This window comes from Mus caroli, unplaced genomic scaffold (assembly GCF_978045245.1).
Source record: "Mus caroli unplaced genomic scaffold, Mus_caroli_1 scaffold_6, whole genome shotgun sequence".
Lineage (NCBI taxonomy): Eukaryota > Metazoa > Chordata > Mammalia > Rodentia > Muridae > Mus > Mus caroli.
Window position 1 is genome coordinate 48,170,917 of NW_028227261.1, and position 20,964 is coordinate 48,191,880.

At 46.7% G+C, this 20,964-nt stretch overlaps 1 protein-coding gene and 1 pseudogene across 1 annotated transcript in view; one reads left to right on the forward strand and one right to left on the reverse strand.

Moving 5' to 3' along the window:
• Positions 1 to 20,099, reverse strand: part of Yipf1 (Yip1 domain family member 1) — a 45,545-nt gene extending 25,446 nt beyond the window's left edge. Inside the window, exons 1-3 of the mRNA XM_021161189.3 lie at positions 19,968 to 20,099; positions 18,569 to 18,648; positions 15,174 to 15,337 (exon numbers count right to left, since the gene is read on the reverse strand). Coding sequence (XP_021016848.1) covers positions 15,174 to 15,337; positions 18,569 to 18,599 — 195 coding nt within the window. The 5' untranslated portion in view covers positions 18,600 to 18,648; positions 19,968 to 20,099. The remainder of the gene's footprint in view (positions 1 to 15,173; positions 15,338 to 18,568; positions 18,649 to 19,967) is intronic.
• LOC110292334 (replication factor C subunit 5 pseudogene) lies at positions 5,518 to 6,520 on the forward strand (annotated as a pseudogene).
• Positions 20,100 to 20,964: the final 865 nt, after the last annotated feature.

Genomic DNA, 20,964 nt, shown 5'->3' on the forward strand with positions numbered 1-20,964 from the left:
GTCAAGAGCACTTGCTGAAGACTGAATTGCTGAGTTGGTTTCCCAGCACCCCTGTCAAGTAATTCACAACAGCCTAGTTAATAGGAAAGAGAATATTTGGGTAAGAAAGGAGTTTGTATGATGAAATTAGGCTGTACCCTAAAGCAAAGGATAATACCCCAAACGAAATGAAGATGGCATATCACAGTGATCTTATGGGCAGCTGTAGAAATAATGGTTTATGCTTGGGATCAAGCTGACTCTAGGGGCTAGAGAGATGGCTCAGTGGTTAAGAGCACTGACTGCTCTTCCAGAGGTCCTGAGTTCAATTCCCAGCACCCACATGGTGGCTCACAACCACCTGTAATGGAATCCAATGCCCTCTTCTGGTGTGTCTAAAGACAGCTACAGTGTACGCATATACATACAATAAATATGTATGTATGTATGTATGTATGTAAATAAATATCTTTTTTTAAAAAGTTGACTCTAATTAGAAGGTTATTGAGGGCTGAAGAGATGACACAACAGGTACAAGCACTGGATCCTCTAGCAGAGACCTGGGTTCAATTCCCAGCACCCACATAGGGGCTCATAACTCCAGCCCCAAGAAATCCGACTCCTTATTCTGGCCTACTCAGACACCAGTTACATACATGCAAAAAAAAAACCAAAAGCCAAAAACCAAAAACAAAAACAAAAACCACCTATATACCTAAAAGTAATTTAGTAATTTTTTAAAAATTAAAGGTTGTTGAAACTATTTCCCACGGTTAAAATTTAATACACTGACATAAACTAAAATGTATCCTGCGTGTTTATATAAACAGATTTTTGTGAACTAGAGAGACGGCCCAGAGGACCTGGATTCAATTCCCATCATCTCCGTGGTGGCTCACAACTGCCTAGAACTCTAGTACCAGGGGATCCACTGCCCTCTTCTGGCCTCCTCAGGCACTGCAGTCACATGGTACAGAGACACACATGCAGGCAAAACACTCATGCACATAAAATAAAAATGAATACATCTTCTTTTCTTGAAAAATAAACTGATTTTCTTAAACTTCTGCGCTACTCTTAGTAACAGTTACACAAAATTGACCACAGGACGATTCTGTGCTTTAAAAAACAATTGCTTATGAGCCGGGCGTGGTGGCGCACGCCTTTAATCCCAGCACTCGGGAGGCAGAGGCAGGCGGATTTCTGAGTTCGAGGCCAGCCTGGTCTACAGAGTGAGTTCCAGGACAGCCAAGGCTACACAGAGAAACCCTGTCTCGAAAAAGCCAAAAAAAAAAAAAAAAAACAATTGCTTAGCTGGGTGGTGGTGGCTCAAGCCTTTAATCCCAGCACTCGGGAGGCAGAGGCAGGTGGATTTCTGAGTTCGAGGCCAGCCTGGTCTACAGAGTGAGTTCCAAGACAGCCAGGGCTACACAGAGAAACCCTGCCTTGAAAAAACAAAAACAAAAACAAAACAAAAAACCAATTGCTTGTGTTTTCTGATTGGAGGTGGGGCAGGGAGCTTCCAATGACTAGGGAATTTAGTCTTAGCACAGTCAATATTTACTTAGCTATTTGCCTGGAGCTTTTAAAATAACTACTTTATGACCAGCAAGACAGTGCAGCCGGTAAGGGTGCTTGTCACAAAGTCTAATAACCAGAGTTTGATCCAAAGGACCCATGTGGTTGAAGAAGAGAACTGACTTCCTTACCTCAGGTTGTCTGCTGACCGCCAACCACACCACAGCACATGCACACCCGCACACAAATAAACAAGGTCATGCTAAAATCGGGTTGAATTTGACCAACTATTATTTTAGGTTATTATAGACTACTTAACTATGCATATATATGACCACACATGCAAAAATCGAGGCAAAAAATTTGAGGTTTGAAATATACAAGGTAATCTACAGGTATCCTTGCTTCTCCGAGTCACATTAAATCCGGGCCTCTGATGTATAGCAAGGCCAATGCACCTTTGCATCTGTATTCAGTCCATTCAGACAGAAAGTAATCAGAACAATTTCAGACAGAGGATTAATCTTCATCAGCCCTGTCATTCAAATCTGCTCTGGATCTTGTGCTCCAACTTTGTTTGTTTATTTGTTTCCTCTTTTTTTATTAGATTTTTCTTCATTTACATCTCAAACGCTATTCCCAAAGCCCCCTATACCCTCCCCCCAGCCTGCTCTCCAACCCACCCATTCCCGCTTCCTGGCCCTGGCATTCCCCATGTACTAGGGCATATGATCTTCGCAATACCAAGGGTCTCTCCTCCCATTGATGGCCGCTAGGCCATCCTCTGCTACATATGCAACTACAAAACAGCAATGGCTTGTGCTGTAAAGTTGAGAATTGACAAATGGGACCTCATGAAATTGCAAAGCTTCTGTAAGGTAAAAGACACGGTCAATAAGACAAAAAGGCCACCAACAGATTGGGAAAGGATCTTTACCAATCCTAAATCAGATAGGGGACTAATATCCAATATATACAAAAAACTCAAGAAGATGGACTCCAGAAAATCAAATAACCCCATTAAAAAATGGGGTACAGAGCTAAACAAAGAATTCTCAACTGAGGAATACCGAATGGCTGAGAAGCACCTGAAAAAATGTTCAACATCCTTAATCATCAGGGAAATACAAATCAGAACAACCCTGAGATTCCACCTCACATTAGTCAGAATGGCTAAGATCAAAAATTCAGGTGACAGCAGATGCTGGCGAGAATGTGGAGAAAGAGGGACACTCCTCCATTGCTGGTGGGATTGCAAGCTTGTACAACCACTCTGGAAATCAGTCTGGCGGTTCCTCAGAAAATTGGACATAGTACTACTGGAAGATCCAGCAATTCCTCTCCTGGGCATATACCCAGAAGATGTTCCAACTTGGAATAAGGACACATGCCCCACTGTGTTCATAGCAGCCTTACTTATAATAGCCAGAAGCTGGAAAGAACCCAGATGTCCCTTAACAGAGGAATGGAGAAAATGTGGTACATTTACACAATGGAGTACTACTCAGCAATTAAACAAAGAATTCATGAAATTCTTAGGCAAATGGATGCATCTGGAAGATATCATTCTGAGTGAGGTAACCCAATCACAAAAGAACTCACATGATATGCACTCACTGGTACCTGGATATTAGCCGAGAAACTTAGAATATCCAAGATACAATTTGCAAAACACATGAAACTCCAGAAGGAAGACCTAAGTGTGTTGATACTTCGCCCCTTCTTAGAATGGGGAACAAAGTACCCATGGAAGGAGTTACAGAGACAAAGTTCTGAGCTAAGATGGAAGGAAGAACCAAACAGAGACTGCCCCACCCGGGATTCATCCCATAAACAACCACCAAACCCAGACACTATTGCATATGCCAGAAAGATTTTGCTGACAGGACCATGACATAGCTATCTCCTGTGAGGCTTTGCCAATACCTGAATAATACGGAAGTGGATGCTCACAGTCATCTATTGGATGGAACACAGGGCACCTAATGACAGAGCTAGAGAAAGTACCCAAGAAGCTAAAGGAGTCTGCAACCTGGTTGTTTCTATTCTGAGCCCATCTGTGCAAGAACCCCTGAGTGCCAACCCTGGTGCCCAGTGTGCCTCCATTTCCCCTCTGACAGGAGAAAAGAGACCATCACGAAGCAGGAGAATGCTGCCAACCTGCAGGAACAGCAACTTGCTTGTGGAGCAGAACTACAGCAGAGAGGAGGGCTCCATGTGTGGAGGACAGCTGCAGAGGTGAGGAAGATTCCAGATCTTCTGTCAGAAGTTAAATAAAGGTAAGAGCATCTCACGGGACAGTGGTGGTGCACACCTTTGATCCCAGCGCTCAAGAGGCAGAGGCAGGCAGATTCCAGAGTTCAAGGCCAGCCTGAGCTACAAAGTTAAGTTCCAGAACAACAGCCAGGGCTACACAGAGAAACCCTGTCTCGAGAACACACACACACACACACACACACACACACACACACAACTTAAGACAAAGGCTTGCAAAGTTCTACTTAAAAAAAGTCTGACTTGTATTTACTGCTTTAACAAAATACATTTTTCGCTATTGTATATCCTTGGGCATCAGGCAGATGTCAGTCTGTGGTCACTTTTTTTAAATCAATTCATTTATATACCAGTGATCTGTCTGCATGTAAACCTGCATGTCAGAAGAGGACACCAGATACCATTATATATGTTTGTGAGCCACCTTATGGGTACATATTGAACTCGGAATCTCTGGAAGAGCAGCCAGTGCTCTTAACCACTGAGCAATCTTTCTAGCCCCTGTGGTCATTGTTGATGCCTCCGCTGCTGTCTAAAACTATGCTTTGGTTTTTCTGGGGGCAGGAAGGGTAACACAGCTAATATATATGGACCTAACATCCTGCCAAGACAGAGTCTAAATTGTATTTCAAATGTAAAAACTGAAGCCAGGTGTTATATAACTCATGCCTATAATTCATGAGGTGGAGGTGTCACAAGGATCGCTGTGAGTTCAAGGTGAGCCTCAAAAACAAAACACCAAAATCAACAGTAAGTGCAAGCCAGACTTGGTGCCACAGGCCTATAATCCCAGCACTCAGGAGGTGAAAGCCTACACGTCAACTAACTCTGCCTTCTTTGTTTATTTAACACACTTATGTTCCCCAGTGTGCAAAGCTTCTAAAATGCAGAGCTTAGGGGTGCGTGTCACCAAGCAGGTGTCCTCCACACCGGAACTGTTAGAGGTGCTGGCTCAGGCTCCTGTCTGTGTCCTCTTAACTGCATAATGACTGTCATCCTCGAGTAAAGATAATTAGTCCTGCCCAACACTTGACACTCCAGGAAGGAAGTGGCATCTGATAATGCCACTTGGACATTAGTCACCTGGGAAGTATGTCTGTAAACAGAAGCAAAGCATAACAGTCATTCTCTTTGCTTTTGGTTTCATTTTTTTATTTTTATTTTTTGTTTGTTTGTTTGTTTTTGAGACAGAGTCTTGGGATGTAGCCCAGGCTGGCCTTGAACTTTAGATTCTCCTATCTATATCTTCTTAGTGCTGAGAGTGCTGGGGTTACAATAAGCCCCCACCATACCCAACTATGCAATGAATAATTATTTATGCCAGTTAACATTTCATAATTTGATAAAAGTAAGCTCTTAATGAATTAGAAGGCCAGGCGTGGTGACACATGCCTGTAATTCTAAAACATATTCAGTAGAGTCGGGAGGATCAGAAGTTTGGAGACAGCCTCACTACACAGTGAGTTCAAAGTCCACCTGAGCGATAGGCGACACTGTCTTAAAACAAAGGCTTTTTATATTTATGCATTTATCTTGCGCACAGGTGTGGACGGAGGTCAGAGGACAACTTTGTGGAATTGCTTTTCTCCTTTCCTTCCAGCTCTGCATGGATTCCAGGGTCACACTCATGTGACCTGGCTTGTGGAGCCATCCTGATAGTTCTGGAGTAAAAAAAAAAAAAATTGTTTAAAAAAAATAATGAGGGGGACCTGCAGCATCTGTCAGTCATGACGGCAGTGGCGCCTTCGCAGCAGCGGCCTGCGGTGGCCCGGGCCCAGAACCTGCCCTGTTGAGAAGTATGAGCCACAGACCCTGGCCGATCTCATTTCTCACCAGGACATTCTGAGTACCATTCAGAAGTTCATCAGTGAAGACCGCCTGCCACACCTACTTCTCTATGGCCCTCCAGGGACAGGAAAGACATCCACCAACCTAGCCTGTGCCAAGCAACTGTACAAAGATAAAGAATTCAGCTCCATGGTCTTGGAGCTGAATGCTTCTGATGACCGAGGGATCGATATCGTTCGGGGACCAATCCTCAGCTTTGCCAGCACAAGGACAATCTTCAAGAAAGGGTTTAAGCTTGTGATCCTGGACAAAGCCGACGCCATGACTCAGAATGCCCAGAATGCCTTGAGACGAGTGATTGAGTTCACAGAAAACACCAGGTTTTGCCTCATCTGTAACTACCTGTCCAAGATCATCCCTGCCTTGCAGTCACGGTGCACGAGGTTCCGATTTGGCCCTCTGACACCCGAGCTCATGGTCCCTCGACTGGAACACGTAGTACAAGAAGAGAATGTGGATATAAGTGAAGATGGAATGAAGGCCCTTGTCACTCTGTCCAGTGGGGACATGCGAAGGGCTTTGAGCATCCTGCAGAGTACCAATATGGCCTTTGGGAAGGTGACAGAGGAGACTGTCTACACGTGCACCGGACCCCCACTCAAGACGGACATCGCCAATATACTGGACTGGATGCTCAATCTGGACTTCACCACCGCCTACAAAAATATCATGGAGCTGAAGACTCTGAAGGGCTTGGCGCTGCATGACATTCTGACCGAGGTTCACTTGTTTGTACACAGAGTTGACTTTCCATCTTCAGTTCGGATACACTTATTGACCAAGATGGCAGACATTGAGTACAGACTTTCTGTTGGCACCAGTAAGAAGATACAGCTGAGCTCCCTCACCGCCGCTTTTCAAGTCACCAGAGACCTGATAGTTGCAGAGGCCTAGAAGCTCCGAGGCCTGGCCCCTGGGTGACTGGGGGACAGAGGACATGCTGCCCTGGGCCACTGGATAAACCCAGTCACAGAAGTCTCTCTGCAGGCATTTAGGTACTGCTCTCTCTGTGGCTGTTTGGAGCAGGGATCTACAGAGCAACTTTAATCCATAATGATCGACACTGCTTGCCTTTATAGGGGAAACTACCCTGCCCCGGGGTGAGGGCCGCTTCAAAGTCCTTACTATCAGTCACTGGGATGACAAATTGGCTGCAGCGTAATACGGAAGCTGAGTATGCGTCCTGTCTTCCAACTCTAAATGGGTGCTAGTAGGTTTCTTTTTTTTTTTTTTTTTTTTTGGTTTTTCGAGACAGGGTTTCTCGGTTTCTCTGTGTAGTCCTGGCTGTCCTGGCACTCACTTTGTAGACCAGGCTGGCCTCGAACTCAGAAATCCGCCTGCCTCTGCCTCCCGAGTGCTGGGATTAAAGGCGTGTGCCACCACGCCCGGCCGCTAGTAGGTTTCTAATCAAATATTTTATTACAAAATTTCAAAATCAGTCTTTTGCCCAAAGTGCTGACATGCCTATAACCTCAGGACTCAGGAGGCTGAGGCAGAATTGCCAGGCAGCTGCAGGTCAGCCTAGTGAGACAGACCCTGTCTCAGGAACAAAGCAGTGGCCTTTTCTTTTTCTTTCTTCTTTTTTTTTTTTTTTTAACAATTTCTTTTTTTTGGGTGTATTTATTTATTTATTATATATGTGTACACTGTAACTGTCTTCAGACACTCCAGAAGAGAGCATCAGATTTTTGTTACGGATGGTTGTGAGCCACCATGTGGTCGCTGGGATTTGAACTCAGGACCTTTGGAAGAACAGTCGGTGCTCTTAACTGCTGAGCCATCTCACCAGCCCCGCAGTGGCCTTTCCCACTCTTAGAAGGCTTGCCAGCAGGTTCCAAATTCTATTGTGGAAATAGGAAAGAAACGACAACAGTTTGCCTTCAGGCTGCACACCTCACTTGTTGGGGGGAACGGGGCACTGCAGACGTTCCAGCCGCACTGCTGGGCTGTGTTTTTACCAAGTCCTTCACGGGAGGAATAAAGTGTGTGTTCAGTGTCTAAAAAAATAATAATAATAATGAGCCGGGCGTGGTGGCGCACGCCTTTAATCCCAGCACTCGGGAGGCAGAGGCAGGTGGATTTCTGAGTTCGAGGCCAGCCTGGTCTACAGAGTGAGTTCCAGGACAGCCAGGGCTACACAGAGGAAACCCTGTCTCAAAAAGAAAAAAATTATGAGGGTAGGCTGGAGCAATGGTTCAGCAGTTAAGAGCACTAACTGTTCTTCTAGAGGTCCTGAGTTCAATTCCCAGTACCCACATGATGGCTCACAACCATCTGTAATGATATCTGATGCCCTCTTCTGGTGTGTCTGAAGACAGCTACAGCTGTATGTATTCATTTACATAAAATAAATAAATCTTTTTTTAAAATGAGGGCCTTAATCCCAGCTCTCAGGAGGTAGCAGCAGGCAAATCTCTAAATTTGAGGCCAGCCTGGTCTCTATAGAGCGAGTTCCAGAACAACCAGGGCTACATAGAAAAACCCTGTCTCGGGGGCTGGAGAAATGGCTCAGCGGTTAAGAGCACTGACTGCTCTTCCAGAGGTCCTGAGTTCAAATCCCAGCAACCACATGGTGGCTCACAACCATCTGTAATGAGATCTGATGCCCTCTCCTGGAGTGTCTGAAGACAGCTACAGTGTACTTACATATAATAAATAAATAAATAATTCTAAAAAAAAAGAAAAGAAAAACCCTGTCTCAAACACCAAACACTCTCTCTCCCTCACACACAATAATTAATAATAATAATAGCTTAATTAATTAAATGATGATATGTGAACACTTTAAGATTCCTCTCAGAGACCCATCTTGCCTGGACTAAGGCTCCACTTCTTACCCTGTTCTGTGTTACAATGGCCCCAAAGTGAATAAAATTAAGCCCAGTTAAAATTCTGTCCAGCCTGGTAGAGACATACGCACTACCATCACTCAGGAGGATCACAGCAAAATCAAGCCAGCTTGGTCTGCACAATGAGTTCTAGACTAATCAGGCCCACAAAGGAAGGTCTGTCTCAAAAACCAAACCAAACCAAACCAAGCCAAGCCAAGCCAAGCCAAGCCAAGCCAAACCACACCAAATTCTATCCAAAAAGTTAAAACTTTGTGCCATAGATTTTACAGTATTAAATGGAGCGGCTATCTGGTTTCTCTTTTTATCTCAAGGAGTTCCCCATATCCATAGAAATTACAAAAACTAAAATGAAAACCTACTTCTCCCCTTTCACAACTGCAGGAAGTGACCCAAGTACTCAACAAACAAAGCTTGGAGGCACTGCCAGCAAAGACAGAGGGCTGGCTTTGAAAAGTCAATGTTCAGAGGTTGGCCTCCCTCTAAAGGAGCCTGCAACCTGACTAAGTCTCCAGTCCTCTTGGTCAGGGCGGTTGTAGCTATTTGAGGCTACACTTAACCAGGATTCATTCTACAATGAGAGTCACTGGAAAGGGACTGTCCCCCATGTTTCCAAGGAAAGCCACGCGGTCATGAGAACTCTGCATATGTCCCAGCAGAACAGCAAAAGACAAAGGTTAAAGGAGTGTCTTGCAACCCCTGAGGAGCCTCAACCAACCTTACCCTTAGAGAGGAAAGGAAGGGCATCGTGGGCCACCTTCTCAAGCTGAGACATAGGAAGGCAGAGTCAAAGGATGCAAAACCTAGCAAGATTTTAAATTAGTGAGAAAAAAAAAAAAAAACCCAAATCTAAAAGGAACGAACTACAGCTATGTGTTAAACCTGAGATCACAATCCACAGTTGTCTAATTAAATCAAGCTGCATTTTGGGGTGCACCCAGGACTGGCCAGCCAGCTGTCACACCCTAAGTCACAATTGAGAGAGCAGCCCCTGCTGGCCTCTTGAAGCCCCTTTTATAGGAGAGATAAGGTGTTCAGAGGGGCGAGAGTGTTGGCTGTTATCCACTGTTAGGAAGAAACAATGAAAGGGAAGAAGCAAGGGTAGTGCTATGCACCATGGACATGGGTTGCAAGCTCCTTACATCACATCTAAGAAACAAGAACTTATTCTTAATTTTAAGTGGAAACCCTAATTTGCAAGGATTTAACACAGGACAACAGGCAGTTATTCTTAACTGTCTTAACTGCAGACAGAACCCTTAACCTGCAAGGTACATTTTCCCTCTTTTGATCTCCCATTAACTTGCAATGGGTGTTGTTCCAGTTTTGTTCTCATTCACAGAAGCACATACCTTTAATCCCAGGACTGGGGAGGCAGAGGCAGACAAGATATCCAAGTTGCAGGTCGGCCTGGTCTACAGAGAAGAGTTCCAAACCAACCAGGGCTATACAGGCCCTGTCTCAAAAGAGTAAAATAAAATGAAATAGGACAAAATGGGCTGAGAGTGATGTCAGGTGTTTACTACAGGATCTGCTCAAAACGAACACCAGTGGTCACAGTGGCCGGTGAGCAAAGCGGAGTGACTCCAGCAGGCCCTGGTCACCCCTCTGTGACTTTAACCCATAGCCATGAAATGCTCAGATCTCCAGTTCCACTAGCTCTTCCATAGATGGACTACCAGCTCATCTTAACAAATTGCCAGTGCTGTTTTGATACAAATATTTTCAATTATATAAGATAACTTTCTGTGTCTCCTTCAGGCCTACATTTTAATTATCTGGAGCCAATGATTACAAAGGTCTTTAAGTCTATAGAGCAGGGTCCAGCCCTTAGGGTCCGGCCTCATAGTAGAAGTGATCCTTACATGTCTCACTATTTGATGGTCACAGGTTGCATAAAAATCTGCCCAGCTGATTTCTTTTCTGTATTTTGCCCTAGGACTAAATTATCTGTCTCTTCTTCTTCTATTTATTTATTTATTTTTTTTTTTTTACTTTTTAGATTTTTAAAATTTCATTTTCACTTATGTGCATGCATCTATGTGTGCAGGTACCCACAGAGACCAGAAGGTGTTGGATCCCTTAGCTGAAGCTACAGGCAGTTCTGAGTCCCCTGATAGGTCAACAAAACTCTAGTCCTCTTGCAGAGCAGCAAGTGCTCCAAACCACTGAGCTATCCTTCTCCAGCCCACTTGGTTGTTGTATTTTCAGTTGTGAGCCTGTCTTGGCTAGGGTTTCCATTGCTGTGAAGAAACACCATGACCAAGTTAACCCTTATAAAGGACAATGTTTAAATGAGGCTGGCTTACTGGTTCTAAGGTTTGGTCCATTATCATCATGGCAGAAAGCATTGCAGCAGCAGACAGACATGGTGCAGGAGGAGTAGAGAGTTCTACATCTTGTTCTGAAGGCAAACAGAAGACTGACTGGCTATTCTGCAGTGGGTGGAGCTTCAAAGCCCACCCCCCACAGTGACACGCTTCCTCCAACAAGGCCACACCTCCTAACAGTGCCACACCCTACGGACCAAGCATATTCCACCACATTCTACTCCCTGGCCTCCATTGGCTTGTTCAAACACCTGAGTCTATGGGGGCCATAACTAGCCATAGCATAATGCAAAATACACTTAATCTAATTTCAAAAGTCACCAGAGTCTGTAACAGTCTCAACAATATAAAAAGTCCAAAGTTCAAAGTCTCTACTGAGATTCATGCAATCTCTTAACTGTAATCCCCTACAAAATCAAGATGAAAAAGCAGCTCACATTCGTCCAACATCACAGGGCACAGATTACCATTCCAAAACAAGTGGGGAAATACTGGACCAAAATAAGGCCAAAAACTAGCTGGGCAAACTCTAAGCTCAGCATCTCCATGTGTGATGACAAAACTCTCTTCAGATCTCCAACTCCTTTCATCTGTGTTGACTCCAACAAACTTCTTTCTCTTTGGCTGGCTTCACTCCCTGTTAGCAGCTTTCCTCAGCAGGTATCCCACAGCTCTGACATCTCTAACACCGTGGGATCTTTAACTTTACATCTTCTTGTTCCAGTGTCTGGAATCCACACATGATCTTCTGGGGTCCTCCAAAGGGCTTGGGTCACATCTCCAGCTCTGCCCTCTGAAGCACTGTAGGCTCTGGTTGACTTCACTCCACTGCTGATGCTGTTCTTGCTGATCACCCCATGGTACTGGAATCTCCAATTCACTGGAGACTTCTGCTGCAACTAGGCTTCACCAATAGCCTCTCATAGGCTCCCTTCATGGTGTCAAGCCTCAACTTCTTTGCATGACCCCTTCAGTCCTGGACCGTCAACTGCAACTGAGGCTGTACCTTCACCAATGGCCTTCCATGGCCTCTCACAGTGCCAAGCAAGCCTCAGCTGCTCTCCATGACCCCTTCATGCCTTTAAACCAGTACCACCTGGGTGACTCTTACACATTACCAAGTCCGGATGAAGAAGGAGGTGCAACCTTGGCTGTCTCTGGAACACAGCTTCTTTGTGCTCTCAGCAAACCCTTCCCAGAAGATGTCACCTGATGCTTCTCTTCTCAATCACTGCTCATTTCTTAGCTCCAGTTAGCCAACATCAATTGTCCCAGTAGTCCCTTCTAGTCTTCTGTTTTGTTTTTGTTGTTGTTTTTCGAGACAGGGTTTTTCTGTGTAGCCCTGGCTGTCCTGGAACTCACTCTAGACCAGGCTGGCCTCGACTCAGAAATCCACCTGCCTCTGCCTCCCGAGTGCTGGGATTAAAGGCGTGCACCACCACTGCCCGGCATCCCTTCTAGACTCTAAAGCCAGAACCACATGGCCGAAACTACCAAGTTCTCTGCTTGCTGGAGCTGGAACATAGCCCCTTTGTTCTATCACATTATCCCAGCTTTCTGTTTTCCCTCACTGCTTAAGCTTGGCTGTCCTGGAACTTTGTAGATTGACATTGAACTCAGAGATCTGTATGGCTCTGTCTCCTGACTGCTGGGATTAAAGGCCTGTACCACCACACCTGGATTTAAACTTTCCTTTACCTGGAACTTGCTCTTGAACAAGGCTAATCTTGAACTCAGAGAGCTACTTGCTTCTGTCTCCTGGGATTAAAGGTGTGTACCACAATGCCCGGGGCTAAGCTTTCCATGGCCACTGTTCCTCAAGATCCAGATCTAAAGTGTGTGCCAGCATTTCTGAACTATAGTTCTTTCCAGATTAAAAGTCCAAATGAGAACAATAACCAAGTAACAATAAAACCTAACATGTTCTAACTATTCCTTGACTAACAGCAAATGCATAAACAATAAGCTTAGCTGGGTGGGATCTTGCCCCAAGTCACCACTCCCCTAATCTGTTTATCTCTTGGACTCCACTGTACTTCCTGGAGCCAGTTTACTCTACTTTGTATTTTTCCTTTTTTTTCTTGCTGTAAAGAGACATCGTGACCAAGGCAACTCTTATAAGGACAACATTTAATTGGGGCTGGCAAGCAGTGAAGCTTGCAGGCAGGCCTGGTGCTAGAGGAGCTGAGAGTTCCGCATCTTGCTCCGCATGCAAATCAGAAGACCAACTCTCCCACACTGGGTGGGGCTTTAAAGCCCACCCCTACAGTGACTTCCCCCAACATGGCCACACCTCCTAGCAACACCATTCCCTATGGGCCATGCAGATTCCAATCCCCACACTAGCCTTTAACAGCTAAGCCATTTCTCTCCAAGCCCACTTTGTTCTTTTAAGGTACTATTTCATATACCCAAAGGCCACTTGGTCAGCAGTGAAAACTGCCCAGTTCCTCTAACTTGGCTCCTACCTTAGGCTGGCCCTCTAATGGCTATCATTCTGTTAGTGACTCATCTTCAGTCCTTGCCTCTGTAAACATTTTGGCCAGGTTTGTGTTTCTAGGTTACAAGTGTCCCACATAAAGTTAACATTCAAGTGCTGAGTCCAGGCAATTTCAACAAGAAAGACCAAAGGCCACGGCCTGCCACTGGGCCTCCAAAACCTTTGAGAAGAGAGGTGAAGTAGGGAACTGCAAATAGCCTACAAGCAAGAGAATGAAAATGAGACCAGAAGGCTCTGGGCAAACTGGTTAAGAGAAGTTACTACTCACAGGACACTCATTCTGACCAAGGACAGTTCTGTCCTTAGGTTTTGTTAGTTTTGTTCCTGTGTATATGAGATAGAGTCTCACTGTGTAGTCCAGGCTGTCCTTGAACTCTCAATCTTCCGGCCTCATCCTCCCGAGTGCCTTGATTTTAGGTATATGCAGCCAGGCAGGTCTCCTGGAGCCTCGTTACATGGCTATGGTAAAGCATCTTAAGAGTCAGGTCGGCGGGAGCTGGACTGCACATCCAAGCAAGGGTTGAGCCATGAATGGAGTCTGAGTTCCTGTTCTTTCCTGGAGAACACACACATTCAAATCCATCCCCTCTGGATGCGATGTAGCCCGTGCTTCTGACAACTCTCCCTGGAAGGCAGCCTGCTGCTCACTCCTCTAACCCCAGTGCTCTGCAGGCCCCTGGGTGTCTTTTCTGCAAGAGACTCACTTTCCCTACACTGCAGGATGAATCAGTATCTGATTCCTGTCCTCCTGGTGACAAAGGACTCACACAGCTGGTGATGGTGCCCCAGAGCTACACAGTGAAGCTACACAGAATGAGCACCTCTCATGGGCTGTGGACCATAATTCAATGTGTGGAGGGTCACTCCCTGGTGGTCTAGTGGTTAGAATTCGGCATTCTCAATGTGTGGAGTAATGAAGAAATACTACTCCCCACACACCCCAGCTATGTGCCCTGGGTCACAAAGACCCACTTGATTTATACGCCACCCAATCAGACAGAGGCCTCTGTGTCTCCCTGCGGCGCTCCTGCTTTCTCCTTCACCTACACCATTTCTCAAGTCCTACTGGGTCTGCTCCCATTGCTTCTAGTCAAGACCATTTTGCCCTACTCTGTCTGGTCTTCTGGCCTCTAGTCTGTCTTCCTCCAACTTATATTTAAGGCCACCAAAACTAAATAATGGCGTGGTGGTGCACGCCTTTAATCCCAGCACTCGGGAAGCAGAGACAGGTGGATTTCTGAGTTCAAGGCCAGCCTGGTCTACAAAGTGAGTTCCAGGACAGCCAGGGCTATACAGAGAAACCCTGTCTCGGAAAAAAAAAAAAAAAAAACAAACAAAAAAACCCAACCAACCAACCAACCAAAACTAAATAATGTCTGAACATATCTAGATACATGGCTTAAACCTTTCACTGGCTCCTGATGCTTTTCAGAACACACGGGAACTAACATCACCAGGTCCTTGCCCGTCTGTAGTCTTACCTACTGCCTTCACTCACCCTTCGCTGCAGTGCAGGGGAGGCAAGGCTGTTCCTGTCTGCACTGAGCACTTTGTGCCTCTGTGGCTTTACTAAGATCATTCCCCTTGCCTCCACCACCAGTGCCAAGCCACTTTCCCTCTTGCAGCAAATTCAGCCAGGCGTCACTGACTGGAGGAAACCTTCCCTAACTCCCCTCTGCTTCCCAGACACCACCTGCACACGGGCTCCTCATGAGGGATCATCTGTTTACCCGTTTCCCTGGCCCCAAAGTGATGTGATGGGTCACATGTCTTAGTGTCACCACTGCCCGGCGCTGCACCAGGCATCTACCAAATGATTAAGTGTGTGGGCTCTAAGCCGAGAAAAGTCAAAGGACAGAAAATGGAAGTCCAAACCTCGGTCTCATCAGAGTCGTTGTTCCCCAGCAGCTCTTCATCCTCTTCTCGCCCCATGCTCCCGGGGGGTCTGGGTTGGTGGCCAAAAGATACACTGGGGTCCTCGATGTTTATCGTGGTAGCATCTGGGTTTGCTGCTAACAGTGTGGCTCCATCGCCAAATTCTGGAATGAAGCAAAGCACAAAGGCCTGGGAACCCTCCCACACTGGTAGCTGGCGGCTTCTCACTGGATGCTCCCTCCCACACTGGTAGCTGGCGGCTTCTCACCCGAAGGTCTCTTAGCTGGAGACGTAGCTCAGTGGTGGAGCACATACCCAGCATGCCTAAGGACTTGGCTTCCAGTCCTCAAGCTGCTAATTCCCTCAGCTCGCCATGAACCTCATCTGTGACAAGCAGCACGAGGCTTTGCAAACAATCTCAGCACCAGGGAGGCTGAAGCAGGAGGGTTTGACTCAGGAGCCACCTGGGCACCCGGCACAGCACAGCGAGGAGGGGAGCCAGGAGGATTATCTAAATAGTCTTTAGTAGGGTACCTGATCCATCAACATCCCTGATTCAGGCAAGTCCTTATCACCATAGACACCACGAGGACCAAGAAGCAAAGTGGAAATAACAGAATAGAAATCTCTCAGCTCCATCACGGGAAGGAAGCGCTAGGAAGGCCAGCGCTAGGGACTAGGGTGCTTCCTTTCTTTGCACAGTGAGATCCATGCCAGTGATGATCACTCCCTCATAAAACAAACACTTTCCTCCGCTGAGAGGGTACCAGGTCCTGCTCTTGGGTGTGCTCACATCTAACAAGCAATTCCACTGGTGACTGGTGACTGTATAGAAACAATGGCTTTTGTACTATAATAGTTTTTGAAGTATACAAGAGATGACAGTGTAGACAAAGCATTTAGTGGAGGGACTATGGGGAAGAACACGCTATGACATATACATATGAAGATGCCATGATGAACCAGTTACTTTTCATGCTAACCTGAAAAATAAGTAAACAGATGAGCAGAGAGAGAGAGAAGAAGAAAAGGAAAAAAAAATAGAGGAGTATGGGGGCCCTAGTCTTAAGATGGCCACTAATCAGTGTGACCATTAAGTCACCTGTGTGAGTGTGTGTTTGTGGGTATGTGTTCATGTGTGTACCTGTGCATATATATGTGTATGGTATGTAATCATCTGCACATGTATGCTTGCATATGTATGGAGGGAGGCTACAATTTACATCGGGCATCCCCACTTTATTTACTGAGGCGGATACTCTTACTATAAACCCAGAGTCTATCAATCCTGGCTAGTCCAGCTAGCTGGGAATTCTCTCTGTCTCCCTAGTGCTGGGATTACAGGCAGCCTGCACACCTGCCCACATGCTTCAAGCAGTTCACACATCAGCATGGCAAGGGCTTTATCCACCGAGTCATCTCCCAAGCCCAAGGTCGGCATTTTAGGGCTCTTGGGCTACACTGTTAAATCGTGTCCAAAAGAACTTTTCTCATTAACTTCCCCTGCAGCGATGCAGACGCTTGGATTAGCTGTGCACTGACATTTAAAAGATGGTCACAACGCTGTCAAAGGGAGCCACATGAAGGGAGACCCACTTAAATCATACATATTTCAAAAGCACTACTTTGCTAGTGAAAAGGCACACCAGGAAGAGGAGAAACAGAGCGTCACTGGGCAAGCACGAGGTCAGAGGGGCCAGAAGGAAGATACGGCTCGCTGTGCTGATGGGGTCAGACTCCTTCTGAGGTAAACACCCAATAAGAATGGCCATAGGTGCTACACAAAGGGCTGAGAAGGACCCAGGGGCAGAGCAGGAAGCATGTGCACGCCGGCAGACATGGACGGCACCATCAGGAGTGTATCTCTTCCGACAGTAAAGTTCTCCGTCTCTGCGTCCTGGCCTCTCTGAAGCCGTCTTTTACGTCCATCTTTTCCTAGCACATGACTTCTGCCAGAAGGCACCTGAACTCCATCTTCCTCAGGACAGCCTTCCAGGCCACCCCAAGGACCACATGCTCTTCCCTGAAGCCGAAGTCCTTAACCATTGTATAGCCTCATGTTCATCACTGCCTGCCTCCTTTCAAGCCGCCTTGGGCCGACAACCTCTGCTATGATCTGGAACATGGACCAACTTTTTTTTTTTTTTTTTTTTTGGTTTTTCGAGACAGGGTTTCTCTTTATAGCCCTGGCTGTCCTGGAGCTCACTTTGTAGACCAGGCTGGCCTCGAACTCAGAAATCCGCCTGCCTCTGCCTCCCGAGTGCTGGGATTAAAGGCGTGCGCCACCACACCCGGCTCAACTTTTTGTTTTTTAAAGAGAAAAAAATTAAGCAATCTTCCTCCCGCCGCCCAGGGGGCTCTGCAAATGCTGTCCACAATACTTGCACCCCCTTGCACTGTGCAAGCATGAGCTGAAGAAAGACAACTTGGAATTGAAAAACAGAGCAAATGACCCAAGCTGGCTCTCTGTGAGGCTGCAAGCCTAGTGTGTCAGGCAAGCGTGGGAAAGGCCATGAGCTACAAAAGGACAGAGACCAGCAGAGGCAGTGGGCCCTGGTTATCCAGGCCTTCACTCCCAGTGAGTTGGGAAGCAAGTGACAGCGGAGGGTGGGGTGTTAATTTAGGTGACAGTGGCGGAAGATGACCTTGTACCTTATGGGACGGTGAGAGGAGGTGAGGAACAGGCTTATGTGTATGTGTGGGGGTAGGGGAGTATACGGCCACCTATGTGCAGTGCCCGTGGAGACCAGAGCAGCATCAGATCCCCTGAACTGGATTTACAGGCAGTTGGGAGCCACCTGACGGGGATGGGGACTGGGAGTCTCCGCTAGAGAGCTTCCCCAGCACAAATGCTGTTATGGGTGGTCTGAAACAAGATGGAGAACTGTGGTGTGACAGTATTTGCACAAGAAGTTATTTCTACTTTAGTATCAAATCTCCATCAGACCGTGGGGAGTCTGTGACGTCACACTGCCCGGGTTCCAGTCCTGGCTGACTGGTTTAGTAACTGTGTGACTCTTAGGCAGATAGCTTGATTTCCTTAGTGCCTCGGTTTCCTTACTGAAAAGACAAGCAGAACGATTACTTTAAAAAGCCCGATATGAGAAGGATTGCATGAGTCGTCCCTGTAAAGTGTTTACAACGGTGTCTGCACAGCGAGTGCTCAGAAAAGATGAGGCAACTGCTAACTCCTAGTTTTTGCTGCCTGCTGCCCATCAGAAGAGTTCCGTGAGAAAAATAAGCAAACTAGAAAAACCTGGGTGTGCCCAACAGCCTCTTACCAAGATGTTTGAAATAAAATCCTTTACAGTATGGTATGTGGCAGTAATAAAATCTGTAGCTGTGGCAGAGGAAGATGTGATCACAAGATAAAGGGGGAGATCCGCTGGCCGTACCTTCAAACTGTAAGTCATCCACAGCTGCCATTCAGCCAGAGGCTCTTCTCCCAAGGGTAAGGTAGAAAACGTTCCGGGGTCTAAAACAAAGAAATACGTAAGCTTAAGAAAATGGAACACTCTGCAAAAAGAATTCATAGTAAAGAATTTTATGAGCCAGCTGTGGTGGTAGCACATGCCTTTAACCGCAACACTGTAGAGGCACATCTCTGTGAGTTTAAGGGTGGTCTGCTCTACATAGTGAGACACTGCCTCAAAAACTAAAAATTATTACTACCATCTCCTTTATCTTCTGTGGCTATGGGAGTCAGTTCTTTCCTTCCACCTTAGGGACCCAGAATGGGACTAGGACCATGCTTGGGGACAGTCACCTTTACCTGCTGAGCAACTACCACCACCACCACCACCACCACCACACACAGACTAGCCTACTCTTTCAATGGGGACTGATAGTTTATATAACTATCACAGGTCATACAACTTGATACTTATATTAATATAGCTCAGGAAGAGAGCCGGTGTAGAGCTGAGCAGCCTCCCGGAGTTAAAGAAGAGGAGTGAGTTGGAGAATAAGGGAACTGAGCCTGGGAATAGAGTATGTGATGGGTGAGGACTGAACATAGGAGAGTCTAGAAGCACTCAGGACTCTGTGAGTGGATGTCCAGTCCAGCCTGTGATCAGGACATGTGAGCGGAATCCACCCAGTGCAGGGAAGAACCATCCAGAGCGACACTGGACAGCCTACAGAGGAACGGAAAGCTGGTGTGGTAGCTCATTTGAATGCTCGCCTAGCAAGCACAAAATCCTGGGTTCAATACTCAGGGCCTACAAAATCTGGTGCATGCCGGCAATCCCAGCACCTAGGAGACGGAGGCAGGAGACTGAGTAAGTTTAAGGTTATCCTAGACTATCTGGTGAGCTCGAGACCATGAGTTAGAAGAGTGTCCTATCAACAAAAAGAGACTGGCTGCGGGGGACACTCGCTGCCGCTTGAATGTTTAGGGGCCAGGTGCAGCCTGGAGATGGAAGAAAATGGAAGGGGAGCCTAGGATTTGGGAGAGGTGGTGGGGAAAGCATTCCAGTGCAGCCGGCTTAAGGTCCCAGACAGACCTGGGTTTGAGTCCCGATTCTGTTGTTTCTCTGCTGTGTGTGCGCTCCTTCAGGCTCCTCATCTGTAAAATGGGTTCGTGATGGTGTCTAAACCATTCTATAAGGTAGTGCGTGTAAGGCGCTTAGCGAAGAGCCAGGCAATTAGTAGCTCTTAACTGTTAGCGTCCCTGCAGTCAGGGATCTAGGGATGCACAGACAGGGTTTGGGTGGTGGTGGGGGATGCTTGAGCAGCAGAGGCCAGGGAGGGTAGGAGATTCCCCAACTGACCCAGAAGCCCTGATGCCCTCACCTTTCAGGAAGAGGGTCCAACTGTACAGGAAAGGCTGGGGCCTGGGATGCTCTGCACTGGTAGCCGGTCAGTCCAATCCCGGAAGCCGGAGATCCGGGGGAGGGTGTAGGATTTCTCCGCCTCCTCCGGGCAGAGCACCGCCCCCTCTCTTAAAGCAAACGCGAAGACTCGGAAGACACCAGAGCGCCAAGGAACTCGGTGCCGCGTCCCGCCCCTCTCGGTGGTCTTAAAGAGACAGGCGAAGTGGGGCGAATTCTCAGGAGTTCGGGAGTATTTTACTTATTGTTTATACGTTTTCTTTATGCAAAGAGAAAAATGAAAAAGAAAATAGGTCACCAGTTCCTGGTTTCTCTGGCCATGAAAACTTAACCAGCGAGGAAGGCACCATAGCAGATGGCTTGTGAATCAAAGAAGTCCTCTTGTCACTGTTCACAGAGGGCTGGCCCCTTAGCTGTACCACCTAAGTGTCTGACAGTCACCTCGAAAACAGCAGGACTCAACAACATTGGCGTAGTCTGGCAAGCGACCTTGTGGTCTGCTTCCTGTCTGGACCTCCAGGCTTGGAAAACTGTCTCCCCCTGCCCATAGTGGATGCTACCGTCTCCTCTGGGACTCCTGTTGCTCTGTTAATCCCCTGGGCTTCACCCTGCTTTGGCAATGCTTGCCTGAATTCTGTTTCCTTATCTTTGCCAGCCTGTGAACACTGAGAACAAAAAGATCCGGAATGGTTCTAGTCTCCGGGCGGCCAGTACCAGCCAAGGCAGTAGCATACAATTACTGTTCACAGTATTCTAACACGGACTGAAAGGGTCCCTAGACAGTTCTTGCTGTCTGAGAGGGAGCAGTGTAAATGCAGACACTTGATTCACAACTCATATAAGGAGACCGGTGTCTTTAGCTTCACCTGCAGAGTACTTCCAATTTGACTTCTAACATACTCTGAATATCAGTCATGATTGATAATGTTTTTTTTTTCTTTTTAAAAAGGAGTTGCTTA